Source organism: Platichthys flesus, chromosome 16 (assembly GCF_949316205.1).
Source record: "Platichthys flesus chromosome 16, fPlaFle2.1, whole genome shotgun sequence".
Classification (NCBI taxonomy): domain Eukaryota; kingdom Metazoa; phylum Chordata; class Actinopteri; order Pleuronectiformes; family Pleuronectidae; genus Platichthys; species Platichthys flesus.
This window is the reverse complement of record NC_084960.1, coordinates 8,409,980-8,428,269: the sequence shown is the minus strand read 5'-3', so window position 1 is coordinate 8,428,269 and position 18,290 is coordinate 8,409,980. Positions and strand designations below refer to the sequence as shown.

Sequence of the window (18,290 nt, the reverse complement as noted above, 5' to 3'; positions counted from 1 at the left end):
GGGCAAATATTGTTAGTTGTCCTCCAACAGTTAACACGAGAAAAACCTTGTATATGTGTTTGAAGTTTCAGGTTTCAATTGATCAACATGTGATTTCATACTTCCTAACCACAGCTGCTAAAACTGAAAAGGACACATTTCTTAGCGAGAGCTTGAAAACACTGAAATCACGTTCTTGAATTAATTAGCTCAAGGCTTCATCAGTTTTTTAACTAATAGCTATTTTTTAGAGACAGCTGCATCAACGCTGCAGAAGACAACTTGAAGGCACAACTCGATCCCAGTGTCGACCATCTTCAGTTAACAAAGAATCAATGTTCTCTAGAATTCAAAAACGTCATCAAATCCACAAATTTACTGTTAAACAAATCACCATGCGTCTTGAGCAGATCCCACCACCAGTGAAGCTCCTCAGGCTTCATGCTTTATGAAATAAACATGCTGTATTGTTTGGACACACCTCCTTATTCATTCAGGATGGAAATGCCTGAATAAGAAACTCCCGCCATATTTGGGGATTAATTTCCAGTTGAGATGTTGATTCCCGAGGAATTGGGAGATTTTGTTCACCACAGTGCGTCTGCTCGGGTGTGATAAAGCGGTAATCCGCCCGTGTTCAGCCGTGTTAGGGATTCTAGGTTGACTCAGGGGTCTTTATGTTCCACACGTACCCTCTCCTCGGCTCTCATCCCTCACTCGCTTGCACACACAGTCTTCCGGTGATGACTTTGCCAACATGGCAGCGAAGTGAGCATTGTGCCTTCCCTCTGGAGCAAGGGTTTGACAGCTCGCGCAAATCCCACGCCCTTGTTCGCTTGAAGTATTTAGTTTGTGGCGAGGAGGCTGTGAAGCATGTTTCATACATTTAAAACGCCATCATTCTTTGTAAGGCCTTAATTAAAATAATGATATTTTTAATTAATTATTATATACATTATATTAAAAATAATGTAATTCTTGATTTACGTTTTAACCATCAATTTGTAGGATGGCATTGTTTATTTTCAGTCTGTTTATTTAGTAGTAACTCAATGTTAGGGTAAGGGATGCATTTATTCACTTTCTTCACTTGAATGGCTTTTGAACAATCACCTTAAATTCAATCCAGCTGCACCAAATTTCACAAACTCATATATATCAGCCCACTGTACAGTATATAGATCCATTAATTATCCCCAGGGAAACTGGTGAAAAAAAAAAACACCCCACTATCTTGCAATATTAGGATAATAAATACAAATATTCCTGGATCCACCCCAAACTTGAATGTCCCATCACTCCATGAAAATCTGAAAAACAAACCAAGGCCCAACAGTTGCTTATGGAATAATTTTTAAATTCACTAGATTCAGATTTTATGTTGGATCTGAACCAAATTTCACACACTCATAAATATCAGTCCACGAAACAAAACCATCACCTCCTTGACGAGGCAATTAGTTGAAAATGTTTATAACACATTTAACCGACCATAAAGCTCTGATAGAAGCTTAAGTTGAGGCAAAATATAAATCCAAGAAGTAGTCCAGCAACTGAAGCACGTTTTCAAACTTAAAAACTCATTTTGTGACATTGAGAAGGTGAGTGGTTCACCACTGAAAGATCTCTGTGCACTGTGATGCTGGGGCCCACACTGCGACCTCTCTAAAACAGGAGAGCCAGCTGCTTGCACATGTACGGGGCCCCTGTTGCATGAGACGACTCCTCCAACACCTCAGACACACGGCTCTGAGCCTGCCGGACCAGCCGGCCCTCTCTTTGCCCCGCCTCTCCTCTCTGCGTGCCCTTTAACCTTCCTGCCTCGGTATATATAGTCTGTGTGACTATCGGAGTTCTCCTGGCAGCCATCATGAAGGGTACAGTCTCGATCTGCTGTCTCCTCTCCCTGCTGCTTTTGCAGGCCACAGCAGGTAAGAGGCACTTGGGTGAAGTATCCAGCAGTTGTTTTTATTTGTAAAATGGTGCACTGAGGGCACGAGATATGTTAGTCCTGCTAATGAATGAAACGCTGATATGATGTAGGTCTATTGGTTCAAAGAACGTGCTGTTGGAGCACTTGATTGCTCCGTTGGCTTGTTCATACAAACAACAGTTAAGATTCATAGGTTGATGTTCAGTTGTGATTCAGGCTGTTGAAATAAGTAGGAAAGAGGTGACCCAAAGTAGCACAGGCGGATTCTTGAGTTGGCTGTGGAGGCGGCTTAGTCAGAAATGGTGCTGACTGCCGGAGGCACAGTTCAGAGGGACAGTGTCAGTTATGGGGACACCAGCTGAGGATAGACAGACAGCGACAGGGAGACTATTTAAGATCTTTCCCAGTTTATAATTAAACCGTTGTCACCCAATACAAAATGATGGATTTAACTTGCTCTCTCTTAAATCCATAAAAAACACACACAACACTTAAGTGGATACATTTTTTGAACAAGTGAATTATTCTCATTTTGGTGGGTTTCCGATGGGAGATCAGTTGGGGATTATTCAAGTTGGAGTTCAGCCTCTTCTGTGACAGCCTGTCTGCTGTCCTGATGCATGACACCAGCTGATGGAAAGTCCTATTCAATCAAGGAAGGCCACTCTGGAGCTTCAATGTAGCTTTCCCCATTCATTGTTTTAGTCTCCTTTGGAATTTCATCCTCTTACGGAAGAGTTGCTTCAGGTCCGTAATTACTATATTTCCTGTTATGATAATCCATTGTATCATGAAGTACAAGGATCCCGCAATAAGTATGATATACAGGGAACCCATGTTGACTGGCATACTGACCACAGCTTCTCTCTGACCAGTCATTCTAAAATTGTGGCCTGGTCTGTGGTTCTGGACAGGAAATCGTTTAGCGTTACCCTTGTCTGTCACCCTTGTCTGTCCTTGGGGGTGGTGTTCAGCCCCACAACCTGAGGCCAGGCCTCCATATTCCAGGCTGCTGTCAGGAGTCTAAGATTGGAAAGCCTCCTGAAACCCAACACTGTCCACTACAGTGCCTCCCTCCATTTGACTCCCCTTCCCTCCTGACTCCTCACCCCTCTCTGCCCCATGCGTCCCTTTGGATACTCTGCACAGCTGCTGCCACTCAGCACTGTCACAATCGCAATTTATTCCCAGCAGTTGCCCTTATAGGGACTTGCATTCTCCAGGTAGGAGGGGCCGGGCTGTGGCTGCAATTTATGGCTTTTTCTAACCCCTTCTGCAGGCCCATGCAGGTGACTTTTGGTGGCCTCTGTCTTTTAATATTTCGTGCCTAATGTGTTCTGATTATTTCCCTGCAGAGCATGTCGGTTTTAACACCTGTAAGCAATGAGAAACATGAACTCTTTGCCACACAGTGCTTAATTATTTGGGTTATTGATTCCTTCGATCGAACTCTGCACTGCAGAGGGAGCAGAAAGGGTGAGCTCCTTCTAGAGGAATGTGAAATCGATTGGCTATCGTTTCATCAAGGGCAGGGCAGATCTCTAGTCCTAAGGCAGGGACCAGGGATGTTAACACTGGACATTACACTGTTGCTTTATAGATTCTTTCAATACTTGAAAAAAGATGAAAGCAGCAGCAGAGCAGTCTCATGATGATCTGTGATGTTGTGAAATCGTACCCTCACAACTCTCTCGTGCCTCTCCTTCAAAATATGGACTAAAGCCAGTTCTTAATGTTACAGTAAATACTTAAAATAAATACATTACAGAATATCGGCTCTTGAATGCAAATCACGACCTATTACGATAAATTACTCAAAGTAAATACTTCAAATACTCCAACATTGTCTTAAGTTATTACTGCAACACCAAATTAATGTCAAACACAATAAGGCTCTCTGAACTTTGCAATGGTGATGGTCAAATTCAATCTTGGTGTTACAGTTCCGTAGACTATTTTGTTGCCTTGCAGTTAATCCTTTAACAGTAAAAGTGGCATCACACAAGGCCGATTTAACGTAAATCTGTAACTCTTCCCAGAGCACAGAAGCGTACTTGTTGGCTAAACCTGCTTAGCAAGCTAGCTATGGAGACAGTGCTAACAGGCTAAAGTCAGCTAGCAATTCAGCTAAGTAATTAGCTCACCAATTGTTTTAATTGACCAGAAAATGCAGACTTAAAAGTCAATCGCTCAATGTAATCTGCAACAATATTCTGAAAAGTAACAGTTACTTATAGTAATATAATGTCTGTATCCATTACTCTGCAACACTGTTAACGCTTTGAGTGTATCTGAGTGAACACACCTGCAACGTGCCAGAAGCTCTTGTTTTGGATAGTTCACCTGGTTCTGCCATTTCCTGCATTTCACTACCTGCAGGCGTTAAATAGCTTCCACTTTTGTGCCGAATGCAAGGACCAGAGGAAACCTGGTGGGAACGGGTGTTTAACAAGCAGCCGGGCTCCACGATCCTGATCACTCCAAGTCTGTAACATGGTTACAATGGTAAACATGGATCACTATAGTAACTATATAGTTATTATAAGGTTGCTAGAAACCCTACACTAAAATGGGGTTGTGAAAATGACTCTGAGTGACCAAGCTGTGCTCAATGTCTAATGTCATACATGGGGTTTGAGATTGAAAGGGGCTTCGAACAACTGCTTATCCAATATAAAAATATCCTCAGTGCAAATGTAATTACAGCATTTTGCTACAATGCATACAGAAAACTGTGAAAACCTGCATAGCCATATGCAATATATCTAGTTTGGGATATAGAAATATCTCACAGCCCTACAGGGCCTTGATTAGTTCTTCACCCCAGTGTGTTTATACTGAGTAGTAATACTAACCATCCATCGTTAATAAGGTAAAAAAATCTTTGGCCTCCTGACTTTGCAAGAGGGGAGACATGGAAAGTTAAAGGTGCACTGTCACCACATGAGCCCCTGTGATGGCATGTGGCATGACTGGGACACCCCTCTGATGGTCGTAGTAGAGGGGACACGCCAGTCATCCTCAACTGCCATACCACGTACTGCTGCTTAGGACAAGCCCCCCTAGTTCCAAGGGCACCTGACGTCCTTTTCCTAGCTTTCAAACAGGAGAGCAGGGATAGAGGCACCAGATCAACACCTCAGCGTAAAGTACCTTTGCCCTTGGGCCTTTCTTTGAGTCTGACGTCACTCCACTTCATCTCTAGCTGTCAGTGGAGGATGTGGAATCTTATATGGCTCACATAAGATGGTCTGAAAAGACCAATGATGGAATCAGTGTTGATTTCTCTACTGTCAAACTAAATGCACCAGAACGGGGCCTAGTTTGAAAGTGATGCAGACAAAAAGACTGAATTATGCTTTTGATTGAGCTTGATTTCTTGTGTAAATTACATTAGTGCTCCTGGTACAGTAGCTCTCTCTTAGTTCATATGTATATTACACAGTCAGCTCTGTGTGATGTGGATGTCTATGAGTCTCCAGACTGACTAACAGTCAAAGCCTTAAAATAGGAGGCAGCATGCTGCCCCCGCCTCCATCCATTTTCTGACCCATTGTGGGGCTATTCCTGACTATGGGGGAGTAGTAGTTCCACAAACTGTTGCACCTGTTGCCATCTGTGGCCTCTTCTCACCACGCCCTGCACATGCTCCACTGACTCCTCTCATACCTCTCACCCTTTCTGGAGGGTAATAATGTGCTTTTTTTGGGGGCGTTATGCATTCATCATTTATTTAGATTTCATTAGGTTTAGTTTTTGTTGAAATTGACGTGATGTCCTGATAAAGTTGGCTTATGTTAATGCAGTTATTTAAGAATCTTGTCCAGCCCATTTCAATCTGAGTGCATTTGATGCGTCTCCACGGATCTTTCCAGTGGAACCCCTTGGCCTTCAGTTAAGGTTGCCTCAATCCCCGTGCTCAGGATAAATCCTCTGACTGGGGAGTTCCAGGCCTGCTGCCCTCATCATGTTCAGTTTAATTCAATTTACTTTCACTGTGCTGCAAGAAGAACATGATCCTGGGGGCTTTGCACAGATACCGAATATACTGCGGATACATTCCAGCACACACATATACCTGCATGACAACATGATATCTGGGGTATTCCTTGTCTGTATGCTTTGAATGCAAAAAATTATACTTCCAATAGTACATCTTTTAAATTCAGAATCATCACTAGTTCGATTTTTGTTAAGGTTTGTGCCGATTATTTGCATATTGTAAAATTTGTGCCCTTCTAAAATTGTTGGCAAAACGCCCCTTTAGTTACAATCTTTGTGCATGTATTAATCCGTGTATTGAAATTAAAATATCTGTTTAGATAAACCAGAGGAGAGTCTTTAAAGAGCACCAGATGAGTTTTGCACTTGCAGCTGTTGATTGCTGCTCATGTTGGAATAGCCTCCATGTTAGAATCTGTAGTTGAGGCATGACTTACCCCACCGCTGAGGCCGTGATAGGCTTAAATCGGCAACATTCCTACTGGATGTGCCGATGCCCGACAGAATGTTTCTCCAAACTAAGGGAGGGTTGTGTGGCAACGGGCTCAGTTAGGACACATGGTCCTGGGCGCAGATGTCTGGGGTTCAACTCCCGTGGCGCCTGCAGGGTTAATTTTGAGCACTGATGCAAGGCTCGCCGTCCGCGGGCAATACTACCTCTCTGATCTTTGCGGAGTTCTGTCCCGGGGCCTCCATCAGGGATTGACTGGATTGGAAGGTGTTAACAAGTTCACAGCAGTTAAGGCCCACTCAAGGGGCCAGTGTTAAAAGACAGGACTCTTCTGACTGATGAGTCAAGTTACAGGAGCTTGATGAAGCTCTGTGTGCTGCATGGAAAAGACCAGTCCGTTGAGAAGATATAGATTATATTCTCAAAACTTTAGCCTCCAAGTCGAGTCATCTGACCGGAGACTTCTCTCTCTTTCTTTTCCTCCTCCTTCTCTTGTAATTGATTGCCTCCTGTGTCAGATCTTTGCCCACTAAGATGTGCAGCGAACCTATGCAGAGTGTCAGATTTGCTAAAAGGCACAGATTGTGTTACGAGGAGTTGTGGCTTTCTGTTTCCTCTGCAGGTCAGCAGCTGCTTTGCAATCAGCTGACCGGACTCCGACTTTAAACCACCTCATTGGTTTTAAGTTTATTTTAACCAATTTGAACTGGAATAAGGAATAACTCCCATTTACTCTGGCATTATCCTTGGTGATTTGGGAAGTGTGTGATTTGTGTGATTTGGGAAGTGTGTGTATAAACAACACGTAGCGTATTATATATCCAAAACGTGGTGTCGCACATCAATACTGTATAAATTTAGATCCTTTTAGGCATTGCAGCATTGCTCATTTATTTTGGCTGTTAACCTTTTGGTTTCTCTGGTTCTTGTACCGTGCTGGGAGCGACATTACGCAGGTTTATTTTTAGCAGGTTGACTTGTGGAGAATCATCGGTGACGCGTTGTTCCTCCGGCAAAGGACCAACTGTTGTGTGTCTCAGTTGAAGCTTGGTGATACAATATTTGAATTTGTGTGTGAAAGAGTTGGACCTACAGATTGTTTAAAACACACGTGAGTTATCAAAATATACACATTTTCTTCCGGCTTGTTATTTGATGCATCCTTGGCTTTGGCCAATGCGACATAACATTCTTACTCTTGGACAGAAACACTAGAAGTCACCAACCACATGGCTAGTGGGTGTTCTCAAGGTTACGGTGCGGGATTCTCATATTGATATACAAGCTGGGTCTCAATTCAGGAATGCCTCTTAGAAAACCGGTTCTTCCCTGGGATAGCTTGGGAGGGATTCACTGGTTGGAGCCTTCATTTCATGGGGTTGGAAGGACGCATTCACACTCTAACCCTAACCCTAACCCTTACACATTCAAATACAATAGCTTTGGAATTGAGAACTAGATCTTGCTGTATATTGAGAGTATATAGCTGAATGTTTCGAGGAATATTTAAGCCACCCTCTCTTATCCAGAAACTGCTTTTCACCTGGACCTTCTCTTAGAGACTGCCGATATTTACGATCAAAATCCCCCCCTGCAGTAAAGTATCCATAGTAGTGCCGGACCACACCAGACCAGTTGTGTGTTTGTAAATTGTCACATCTTGTGTACAGTAAAGATGTACTTACTTCTTCCTTTAACTTGTGAAATGTATAGTCGAAACCCAACGGAAATGTTTTTACATCCTCCACCAGGTGCTTATGCTTTAAACCAGTCTGCTTTTGATATGTGATGAGTCCAGGCATAACCTGGGCTCAGCAGGATCCTTACCAGTCACCAGCTGAGATCAGAGGGCTATACCTTGGGCATCAGCTCCAGCCCTTTCCCTCACTCTCTGATCCTCCGTGTCTCTTCATCTGAACACGGTCTATTATTTAGTAAGACTACAGTTACAATGTTGTTGTTTATTTTGTCAGACTTGTTTGAAGAAGGCCAGGAGATCCATTTTTTATGCCGTCTTATAATTTTTTACGACCAATTTTTAAAAATATTCTCTCTAATATGTTTCCTGTGCCAGTAAATGAATCTAACTGGGCTGTGTTGACAGAAGGTCTTTATATAACAACACCAGTATTCAGATTATGGCATGTGTCTCACAACGGAATGACGGCAATAAATCACCTCACAGAGGAAGAATATCTGATTCAATATTCCCCAAACATGCATAAAAATGTCATCACAACTCTATATGGGGGACTGACTGGTACCTTGAGTACTAAGGTCCTTACCTCCACCATCACCACCACCATTACCAGCACTTCCAGGAAGAATAAAGTGCTCATATGTGCAGTTCAAAGCCATAGCAGGCATTGTCTGTGTGGGAGGTGTCTCAGCGAGGCCTGCTCTGAGGCCAGGGCACACAAGGACACACCTCACAGCGCCATAAGTCTGTGATAGGTGGATAAATATGGAGGAGAAAAGACAGAGGACTGCACATTAGGGTCTTGTGTATAATACCGATGGGAACGCTGAGATCTCCACCCAGTCCGTCATGACACTGGGGAAGTCCCTCTCTCTCTCTGTCTCTTCTCTTTGCTGTTGTTATAAGGCCATGGTGATGTCCAACAAATGTCTTTGTGTGTTTATTTCTGGCTCTCGCTTTCTATATTGAGAGCTGATCCTACTAAACAGCTGTGATCTAATCTGATATGTGGACATGACACAGTGGTGAGCGGATATGTTCTCTTGGACTCACAAACACACACACACACGTCAAGTTTGTGCTGTCATGTTTCAGGCAAAAGGAAATCGCAGCACAGCCAGTTGTTTTTCAGTGCAAATATTTTATGGGTGCTGTGATGAAGGTTTGGTATTTACAATGTCAGCCACAAGACAATGAGGTAGGAGAAGACATAAGAAAAGACAAGGTAGACGCAGCTCTCGGAGTGCAATGAATTCAAGACTCAGTTTATAAACATTTGATCGTGAAATATCGGCTCAAATGCCGATACCGAGATTGATGTGAATCCAGAAATAGCAGTATCACTGGCCTCAGTAGCAAAGCTGGAGTTTGCACCAGTTCTGGTCACTTCTATTATTCCTTAAACAGTGAAATTAAAGACACACACTTGAAGTCAATTTTTCTTTTTTATGTTTTCACAGAAGAAGAAGATGCCGCCTCTGTTCTCAGAGACAAATCTCACATCGACGAGACTTTGCGGCTTTCAACTGAGGAAAAGGCAGGAGACTATGCAGGTGAGGATCAAGGGGGATTCAATAGATTTGAAGCTTAGTGCTCAGAATGATTTAATGATATATAATTGATAAAGCATGGTGAAGCCGCAGAATGCTGTGATTCCCTTTAATTCCCTTTACAATGGTAAAAGATGAATGTCTGAAAGATGTAATGAGGGATCCATGCAGACATTCCTTCATCTGATGGACTCATAGGGCAAAAGGGACGGGAACACATCAGCTTGACTTTTAAAAACTAAGACGCCCATCAATCTGTGCCTCTTCTTTCAACCTATTTTTCATCTCCAGCGGCTCTGGAGAGGTTGCGGAAGATCTACCACACGGCCATCAAGCCGATGGAGCAGGCCTACAAGTACAACGAGCTGAGGCAGCACGAGATCTCAGGTACCTCGGGGGGATGGGCTGTGTCTGCTCGGCTCTGTTTGGGTTGCTTTGGTGACTTTTCTTTTACACGTCACACACATCATCCTCACTGCACCATTATAGCACAGTAGTGAATTCACCTGCTTTCTCACTGTATTGGGAATAAAAGAAAAATGTACAGCACAAATTACAGTGAACGTAGCTATTAAATTGTGGTATTGATGGCCCAGGAAAATTGACTTTATGTCTTGGCCACTACATTGAAAATATTTCTTCCCCTTTTCATATTTTTGTAACGTCCCTGGTTGATTTTTAAAAGACTCAGCACAGCTCATCTTTCTAAACCGCACACTGAACTCTTCTTCCCCACAATGAAATGAAGCTCGCCCTCTTGTGGCTTCTCAGGCTACGCATGAATGCACACATACAGCCACAGAAGCCTGAATACAAAGGTATTAGTTCATTCACCTCATCGTTTTAACACGTACACACCGTCCATTTGCAGATGGACGTGTTTGACACGTTAGGTCTGATATGGGACAAAACCTTCAGAGAAGACCCCCTCACCCATTGTTACGCCACCCCTTCCCTGTTGCTTTTAGAAACCTCACTCCCTCACTGAGCTCTCCTCACTCTCATCCACCTCCTGTTCCCTTCACTCCTCTGTGCTCCACCCTCCTTCTCCTCCCTTCCCCTTGTCTAACAGCCTACCCCGGACGAACCCTGAGTGAATCAGCCACAGGTGGGTTGCCGGTGGTGGGGCTTACCTGTGCATGGCACTGGCTGAAAGTGCTGAGCCCCTCCCCCCCCCCCCCCCCTCCCCCGGCCTTTCCCTTTATTTGTCCATTTGTGATACTGCACAGCTCTCTGTGGGCGACACGACTGATACAGAGAGAGCAGCAGTTTTATGTGAATCAAAAGGGATCTTACTCCTTTTTTGATTTACTAAAATTCATAAAACTTCTAAAGAATGAAAAGGGGAGAAACTTCCACTCAAAATATATGGTTAAAAAATAAAAGACTTTAAGCTTTAACATGGAGGGGGTTGCATGTGCAGTTCTGGCTTGAGCAAAGGATACAGGTCTGATGAGGGGACCCTGGTGGGAAAGGTCAGTGTTCAGCTGAGAGGGAATCGACTTTCTGTCAGAACAGCTGATGGTTTTAAATTCTTATTCTCATTACTTTTCCTCGTAATCATTTGAATCCATTCATAAGGCGATAAGCGTTCTTCTTTCCTCCGACCTGGATACCATGTTCCCATCACAACACACACGGCAGCTTGCTATGAGACACACTCACAGTTTTTTTGCGCTGCTGTGTGTCACTGAAACATGGCTGCAGCATCTCATTGATGTGCCAGCCATTCAACAAGCCTAACAATGTGTTTCTTTGCCCATTTCTTCCTTTTCTATAAAAATAAAACTTCCTCTGTGCTCTGGATTAAGAGTGAACACGCTGACGTGTACCTTAGAGTCTCTAAATTTTGTATATTATTGTTTACCAAAGGATAAACAATGGATGAATAGATTTTTTTGATTAAACAATATCTTCTGACTAGACGCAAAAGGAAGACTGTACCAGAGATATTTTTTTGGTAAAAGCTTCCTATCTGCAGCAAATAGAACCTCAGCATAATTTTTCAAAATCTTTCATATCAAATATGTGATACATTTGAGAGGTTCTTTCTCGTGAATTAACCGTCCTGTTGAGGTTTTAATCACATTTTTTTCTCCCCGCTCAACAGATGGAGAGATTACCTCCAAACCCTTGGTGCTCTTCCTGGGACCCTGGAGCGTAGGAAAGTCCTCCATGATTAATTACCTCCTGGGCTTGAACGACAGCCCCTATCAGCTCTACACAGGTATGTAGCACACAGTGTTTACTTTCTATTTTAGCATGAAACTGTGTGAAACGTTGTAAACCTGTGTCCTCTCATCCAATAAGAAAATATATCACTCAGTTGAGCGCATAGCTCCACCAGGGCTCAACAGTCCCCACATGAAAATACATAATTCCTTCAACCAAGTTTTGTGGTCATCCACCTTGTAGTTCTTCAGTAGTCCTGCTAAATGACAGACAAGGGTTAGGTTAACCCTTTGTTCGTTTTGCTAAGACAAACAAACCGTCATAAACCTACAGAACTATTAGAGAGGGAGGTGCCTTAACTGAATGTTACAGAGTTCACTGAGGTGGTCTTTAATCGAGTGATTGTACACTCTCAGAGGTTTTGGTGAATTAGATTATTGATGTCAGATGGAGGCTAAACATGATTCTGTTCTTCTGTCCAGCCATTATCGCTTGCTGTTCCTGTTCTTGTTAAACGTATTCCTCTGTTTCTCCCTTGGTTTGTTTGCAGGAGCTGAGCCTACTACCTCTGAGTTCACTGTCATCATGCATGGGGAGAAGATCCGCTCTGTTGAGGGTATTGTGATGGCAGCCGACAGCTCTCGCTCTTTCTCGCCCCTGGAGAAATTTGGCCAAAACTTCCTGGAAAAGCTGATCGGCATTGAGATGCCCCACAAGCTGCTGGAGCGTGTGACTTTTGTGGACACGCCGGGAATCATTGAGAACCGCAAGCAGCAGGAGAGAGGTGAGGGAGCGACGTAACACAACTCGAACACAAAGCAGACGGGTGCAAGATGCCTGATATTTATTTCTCTTCTTCTGCGCAGGCTATCCCTTCAATGATGTTTGCCAGTGGTTCATTGACCGCGCTGACCTGATCTTCGTCGTGTTTGACCCCACCAAGCTGGACGTGGGCCTGGAGCTGGAGATGCTCTTCCGTCAGTTGAAGGGTCGTGAGTCCCAGATCCGCATCATCCTAAACAAGGCTGACAACCTGGCCACCCAGGACTTAATGAGAGTCTACGGAGCACTCTTTTGGAGCTTGGCTCCCCTCATCAATGTGACGGAGCCCCCCCGTGTCTACGTCAGCTCCTTTTGGCCATATGACTACGCAGCTGACACCAGTCGCGAGCTCTTCAAGCGAGAGGAAATCTCCCTCCTGGAAGATTTGAACCAGGTGATTGAAAACCGCATTGAGAACAAGATTGCCTTCATCCGCCAGCATGGCATCCGTGTGCGCATCCATGCCCTGCTGGTGGACCGCTATGTCCAGACCTTCAAAGAGAAGATGAGCTACTTCAGCGACCCTGAACTTGTGTTCAAGGAGATTGTGGACGACCCGGACAAGTTCTACATCTTCAAATCCATTCTAGCCAAGACCAACGTCAGCAAGTTTGACCTGCCCAACCGTGACGCTTACCGCGACTTCTTTGGCGTCAACCCAATCACCAACTTCAAACCCTTGACGGCTCAGTGCTCCTACATAGGAGGCTGCCTGCTGGACAAGATTGAGAAGGCCATCACCAATGAGCTGCCCGCTCTTCTGAGCAGCATTAACTCTGGCAAACAGCCCGGCCTGTCCTCCTGCGAGACAACCGGCTGTGGTGAGAAGCCAAAGAACCGCTACCGGAAGAACTGATGAACACAAAATAACTTAAGTGGGGGAAGTAAAGGGAGAGGAGGTGAAGAGAAGGCGTCTGGTGGAAGCCAACCCTGCCTTTGTCAGAATGCCTGTATTGTTGAGGAGACATAGGAGAGAGGATTAGTGTTTGGTTTTTTTTTCCTCAGGAAAATATGGGGATATACATTTAGGCCCTGTGGGAATGAGGAGTGGGAGGTAAGAGTAACAGGTCACTGATCACTGAGCTTTTGTTGAAACACATGCCCTCCTCTCTCCCTTGCACAATCACAACGGACTGCCTGGGATTTCAGGGGTTGAGGAAGGAAATGAAAAAAAACAAATATATATAAGTACGATCAAATAAAAAATTTAAAATCCTGAGACTTAAAAAGTCAAATACCAGCTCCCTTGTATGTGAATAAAATGGGAAAAGTGGAAACAGTGGAGTTGCAAATTTGTGTTGTAAAATTGTGAGAAATGCGTTGCAGGAGGTCAATTCCATTTGCTTCAGAAGGTGATTTTAAAGTAGCCTTTTTTGTGGGTGCTATACAAAGCCTTTGTCTTTGGGTTCTCTTCCAATCTCTTGTCATAGATTAACATTAACGTAGCATGTTCCTCACTTATCAGATGCATGTATTTTCCCTCTAACAAACTCAACCCTGAACCAGCAAGGCCACGCGGCGAATAAGGCCTTTTTATTTCTCAGTTTCATTCGCTCATCGGTCTTGGTTGTTGACAACCTGTGAAATGAGCACCACGATGGAAGCAGAGGTCAGGGTTCAAGGTTCAGAGAGTCTTCAGAGCGGGATGGATCGTTTCCTTCTGCTTCACTTCTTAACTCCTCTTACTGTTTCTCCGTGCGTCTATAAATCGGATTTCCGTCTTCGGCAGAAATCCAATAAGGAGTAACTTTCGTCCTTCAATGATAAGCTTCCCAGCGTTTTTTCAGCTGACCGACCATAATAGCGACACATGAGAATGTGTTTGAATTACAGCTCTCTGTATCTATTTGTTTTTGCCGTTTCTTTTGCAGGTTAGAAAGATATTTATTGATTTGTGGTCTGTGTAAACCTCCCAAATGGGCATTGAAGCAGGCTGCGTCTGTGTGCTGAACAAACCGTCACTGTAGGATTGTGATAGCGGACCTCTGATAATGTATTTTGTAGAAAAAACAAAAAGAAACAAAAAGGCCACGAGTTGACCCCTGACCTCTGTGGAAAGATGCATGCTCCAAATATTGATCCCTACGTCTTTGGAGTGACACAAGTCATAGCTACCATTTCTTACGTGAGCCTACCTCAGTGAACTTCCCAGGAGTATGGCACGGCCAAATCGCTCAAAATAGTTTGACAGTTTGTGAGACACACTTATTTAACACGTTTAAGCCGGCAAAGTCCCTTTTTGGCATCTGATGTTTGTTGGCAACCTGCAGAGACTCCAGGAAGTTTCTTTGCCTGGCAAGAAATAGTCAATTACCCAAATTAACAATATGCTGCGTTGAAACTACACTTTCTGTTCGATGTCAGCAAACAAGATACTAATTCTGCAGCTTTAGACGTGGAGGTAGTTGGACTTCAGTTACCTTTTGACAGACCCAGGCCAGCTGTTTCCCCCTGTTTCAATTCGTTATGCTAAGCTAAGCTAACCAGCTGCTCCGGGCAACATGTTTAGAGAAACGTACTATACCGTGACCTGGATGACGGCGAACCTTCGCAGATTCAAAGAAATTTAAGTCGAACAAAATGACAAAGCGCTGCTTGAACTCTGAAGTCAGTCCAGGGACAGGTAGGTGGTAACAACACCTCCAGTTCTCTCTTCATCTTCCCTCACTACCCCCCATAGTGCAGAGTGGTTTTTCTTTCTCCAATCTGAAGCATCATAGAGCAGAAAAGAAAACAACCTGACAGACAAACCCCACTGAAACTTACATATGCTTAATTCCCTGTGTGTCGCTGAGTGTGTGTGCGTTCCACCGGATGTGTTTGTAAAGTTTACACTGCAGATCCAGAACATGCCCACTAGAGAGTGCTGTGTAAAAGTGTAAAAAGTTATACATGCAGACCATTGACTAACACTTCTGGTAGCAACAGTCCTCAGTGGACTGACAGCTTGGCCTTATGAAATTGTGTGGTGGTGCTTTTTTTTGGTATAGATCAGTATCAGTTATCTTATTTTCCTGTGAATTAGATCTTGACTGGATGTGTGTCTCATTAAAGAAGTTGTCGGTTCACTTTTTGTTTTGTTTTGCTATAAAACTTTAATTAATCTCTGCCCAATTATTTTGGAAGCTTGATCATGAAGAATAAAGATTTGTTGATCATTTGTTGGAGTGAAACTTTGTGGTTATTCTGATAAAACCATCAAACCCTCATCAGGATTACTTGAAAGGGGTAAAACAGAGAGTTCCAACTTGTACCAAGATAATTATTTTTGTCTTTTACCCTTTTTATCTCTCTGTCACAAGTACACATTTATACCCCAGTTAATTTTTTTTCTATCTCTATTTCACCCCAAGACTCTTAACATATTTCTCACTAATCCTCCGATCGCTCACCTTTGGGCTGGATAGGAAAGAGGGAATTTTTTTTTTTTTCTTTAGCTGCATTGCACCAATAGTTTTTTCGTGATGAGAGGGGTGTGGGTGGGCGTTTATGTTCGATAAGATAAGATAAGATACGATTTTGGAATGGGATAACTGAACGCAAAATCATTGTCCGCTTGGTGAGCATGCAGTGTCGGCCAAATCAGTGACCATTCTCTGTAACTCACCTCCTTCAAAATTGGACTCAAAACTCACCTTTTAAATCTGCTTTGAATCTTTGATTTATTTACCTAATATAATTGTTTTTAATGTAAAATAACTGTCTTTTAACTGCTATAATGTTAACTTGTTGTTAATATTTCATTGTCCCTGGAACAATGCTCAGCCATACCTCGCACGGCCCAAGACTCCTCAACCAGAGAATAGGATAAACTTTGTATAATTTCTCTCATGGGCTTCTTCGCAAACCCGCCTCAATGGCACTGTGAGCTTGACCATTATTATTTGATGGTCCTCGATGTTGGACCACAACAAAATGACTGGTCAGAGGGTTGTTCGCACCACCTCTGGGAACAGCTGCCTCTTTCCTACATCAAAATATGGAGCTGCAGGACCTTTGCAAGAAAACTTTTCTGAGATCTTTGACACACACAAATCAGACGCATGTTTGCATCAACAAATACACAGATAATAACATGATAAGCACATAGAATATTTACATATAATATACAATATCTACTTCTACACCTGCAGAGTCGGTCTTGTTTGAAACGTATAAATCACATACCAATCCAAAAGTTGAGAAAGTATTTTCCCTCCTCTCATAAAAGACATGCTTTTTGCAGGTCTATTGCAGCAGGGGGGTGTACAGGGTATCCTCTCGATGTACTGTTAAACTGTGAAGCCACAGTGTTGACTACAGAGAGCGGCTGTTTGATATTTCTCTAAGGCGGCTGAGAAGAAAGACTGTAAAGCACTAAAGCCAGAGGTTATTTATTAAAATATGCAGCACATACCCTTTCTGAAAAGTCACTGCACACCCTTGGTGTTGAAATATTGTGTGTAGAATTAATTTAGTCAGCTCATATGTATTGATTTAACCAAATGATTCAATTTTATAACTGTATCCAACATTTCTATTCCATTTATTGTTATTATCTAGAGCAATTTAGAAGCCTTTGCGATGTTGAGGACTATTTATTAATCACCTGCTCGTCCCTGGGCAGATCTTTTTCCAAAGAGGTGGAGAAGCTTATTCGAAAAACGTCCCCACCCTTCCAAGAAATACGTGCTCGATGCCTCCAGTCTTCTTTCAAGTGTGCGCACGTACCTCCATGCACCCCCCCCCCTCGCCCCATCCTTTCTACCGTCCTCCCTGCTTCTCCTGTCTCCGCCTGCCAAACACCCACAGCAGCGAAAAGTCAACGGCGACCACCAGAACGGAAGCACGGAAAGGTGTTTTTCAAAATAAACTGTGCTTAAAAAGTGATTGCCTAGTCGTTGAGGATCCGCTCAAGAGCATATGTTCCACAACACGGGGACAGAAAACGGATTATAATTTGTGTTTTAGTTGAATTGAAGTTTTTTCCTCTCAGAAAGGTCATACTAAGCTGGCAGGAGGTGTAGCACACACACAATGTTCACGCAGTTGAGCCGACAATTATCACCTGGCTTTCTATGCATAGCTTTATACTATTCCAAAAGTTATATAAAATAATACCCTGATGCAGGGATATTCTTCTTCCAGTTGGACAACATCTATGAAGAAAAGTAGAAAGAGAACAGGTTCCTTCACAACAATCTCAGTGTGGTAACGTTTAGCTCATTGGCAATCTTCAATAAGGAGGAAGGACTTTTAGCCAAGGCTTACTGGAGCTCTCTCATGTTAGTAATATAAATCCTATGCTATGAAAAGCTGTTGGAGGATACATAGGCCAGCAATTATAGGCCTGTTTAAGGGTTCTACTCCGATGTAATTTAAACCTTAGTAACAACATTTAAGATCGTGTATGTGTTGTTAAATTGCTCCAGGAAGGTACTTGTATGCCACAAGGCAGATTGTGGGCCTTTCAGAGGTTTTTATTTTGAAAGATAATAACGGAAATCATTTTTAACAATATTCTATCGTGCTTCACATACACACACACACACACATACACTCACTCTCACACACTCAAAAACACACACGCTCCTCGAGGCTGGACGCCTGTCAGCGCACAGAAGATGGTGGTGGCTTCGGCCACAGTGTTACCCACCGCGCCTGGAGAGCTGCGCGCGAAGCATTTCGTGCGGCTGTCGACGC

General features: G+C 43.3%; 1 protein-coding gene across 2 annotated transcripts; it reads left to right on the top strand.

Moving 5' to 3' along the window:
• The first annotated feature begins 1,840 nt into the window (after window positions 1-1,840).
• srl (sarcalumenin) lies at window positions 1,841-15,768 on the top strand. Of its 2 annotated transcripts, XM_062407139.1 has the most exons (7): window positions 1,841-1,910; window positions 9,525-9,617; window positions 9,906-10,001; window positions 10,687-10,722; window positions 11,725-11,841; window positions 12,337-12,570; window positions 12,653-15,768. In XM_062407139.1, the coding sequence occupies exons 1-7, from the start codon at window positions 1,850-1,852 to the stop codon at window positions 13,462-13,464; spliced, it is 1,449 nt and encodes a 482-aa protein (XP_062263123.1). In that variant the 5' UTR covers window positions 1,841-1,849; the 3' UTR covers window positions 13,465-15,768. The 2 variants fall into 2 exon arrangements, with proteins under 2 accessions (XP_062263123.1, XP_062263124.1); XM_062407140.1 differs by lacking the exon at window positions 10,687-10,722.
• The last annotated feature ends 2,522 nt before the right edge of the window (window positions 15,769-18,290 follow it).

Bases quoted from the DNA above. Each gene is read 5' to 3' on its own strand.
- srl (XM_062407139.1), top strand. From the start codon at position 1,850: ATGAAGGGTACAGTCTCGATCTGCTGTCTCCTCTCCCTGCTGCTTTTG. The intron at 10,723-11,724 runs GTGGGTTGCCGG...CCCGCTCAACAG, and splicing joins CCTGAGTGAATCAGCCACAG to ATGGAGAGATTACCTCCAAA. The intron at 11,842-12,336 runs GTATGTAGCACA...GTTTGTTTGCAG, and splicing joins CCCCTATCAGCTCTACACAG to GAGCTGAGCCTACTACCTCT.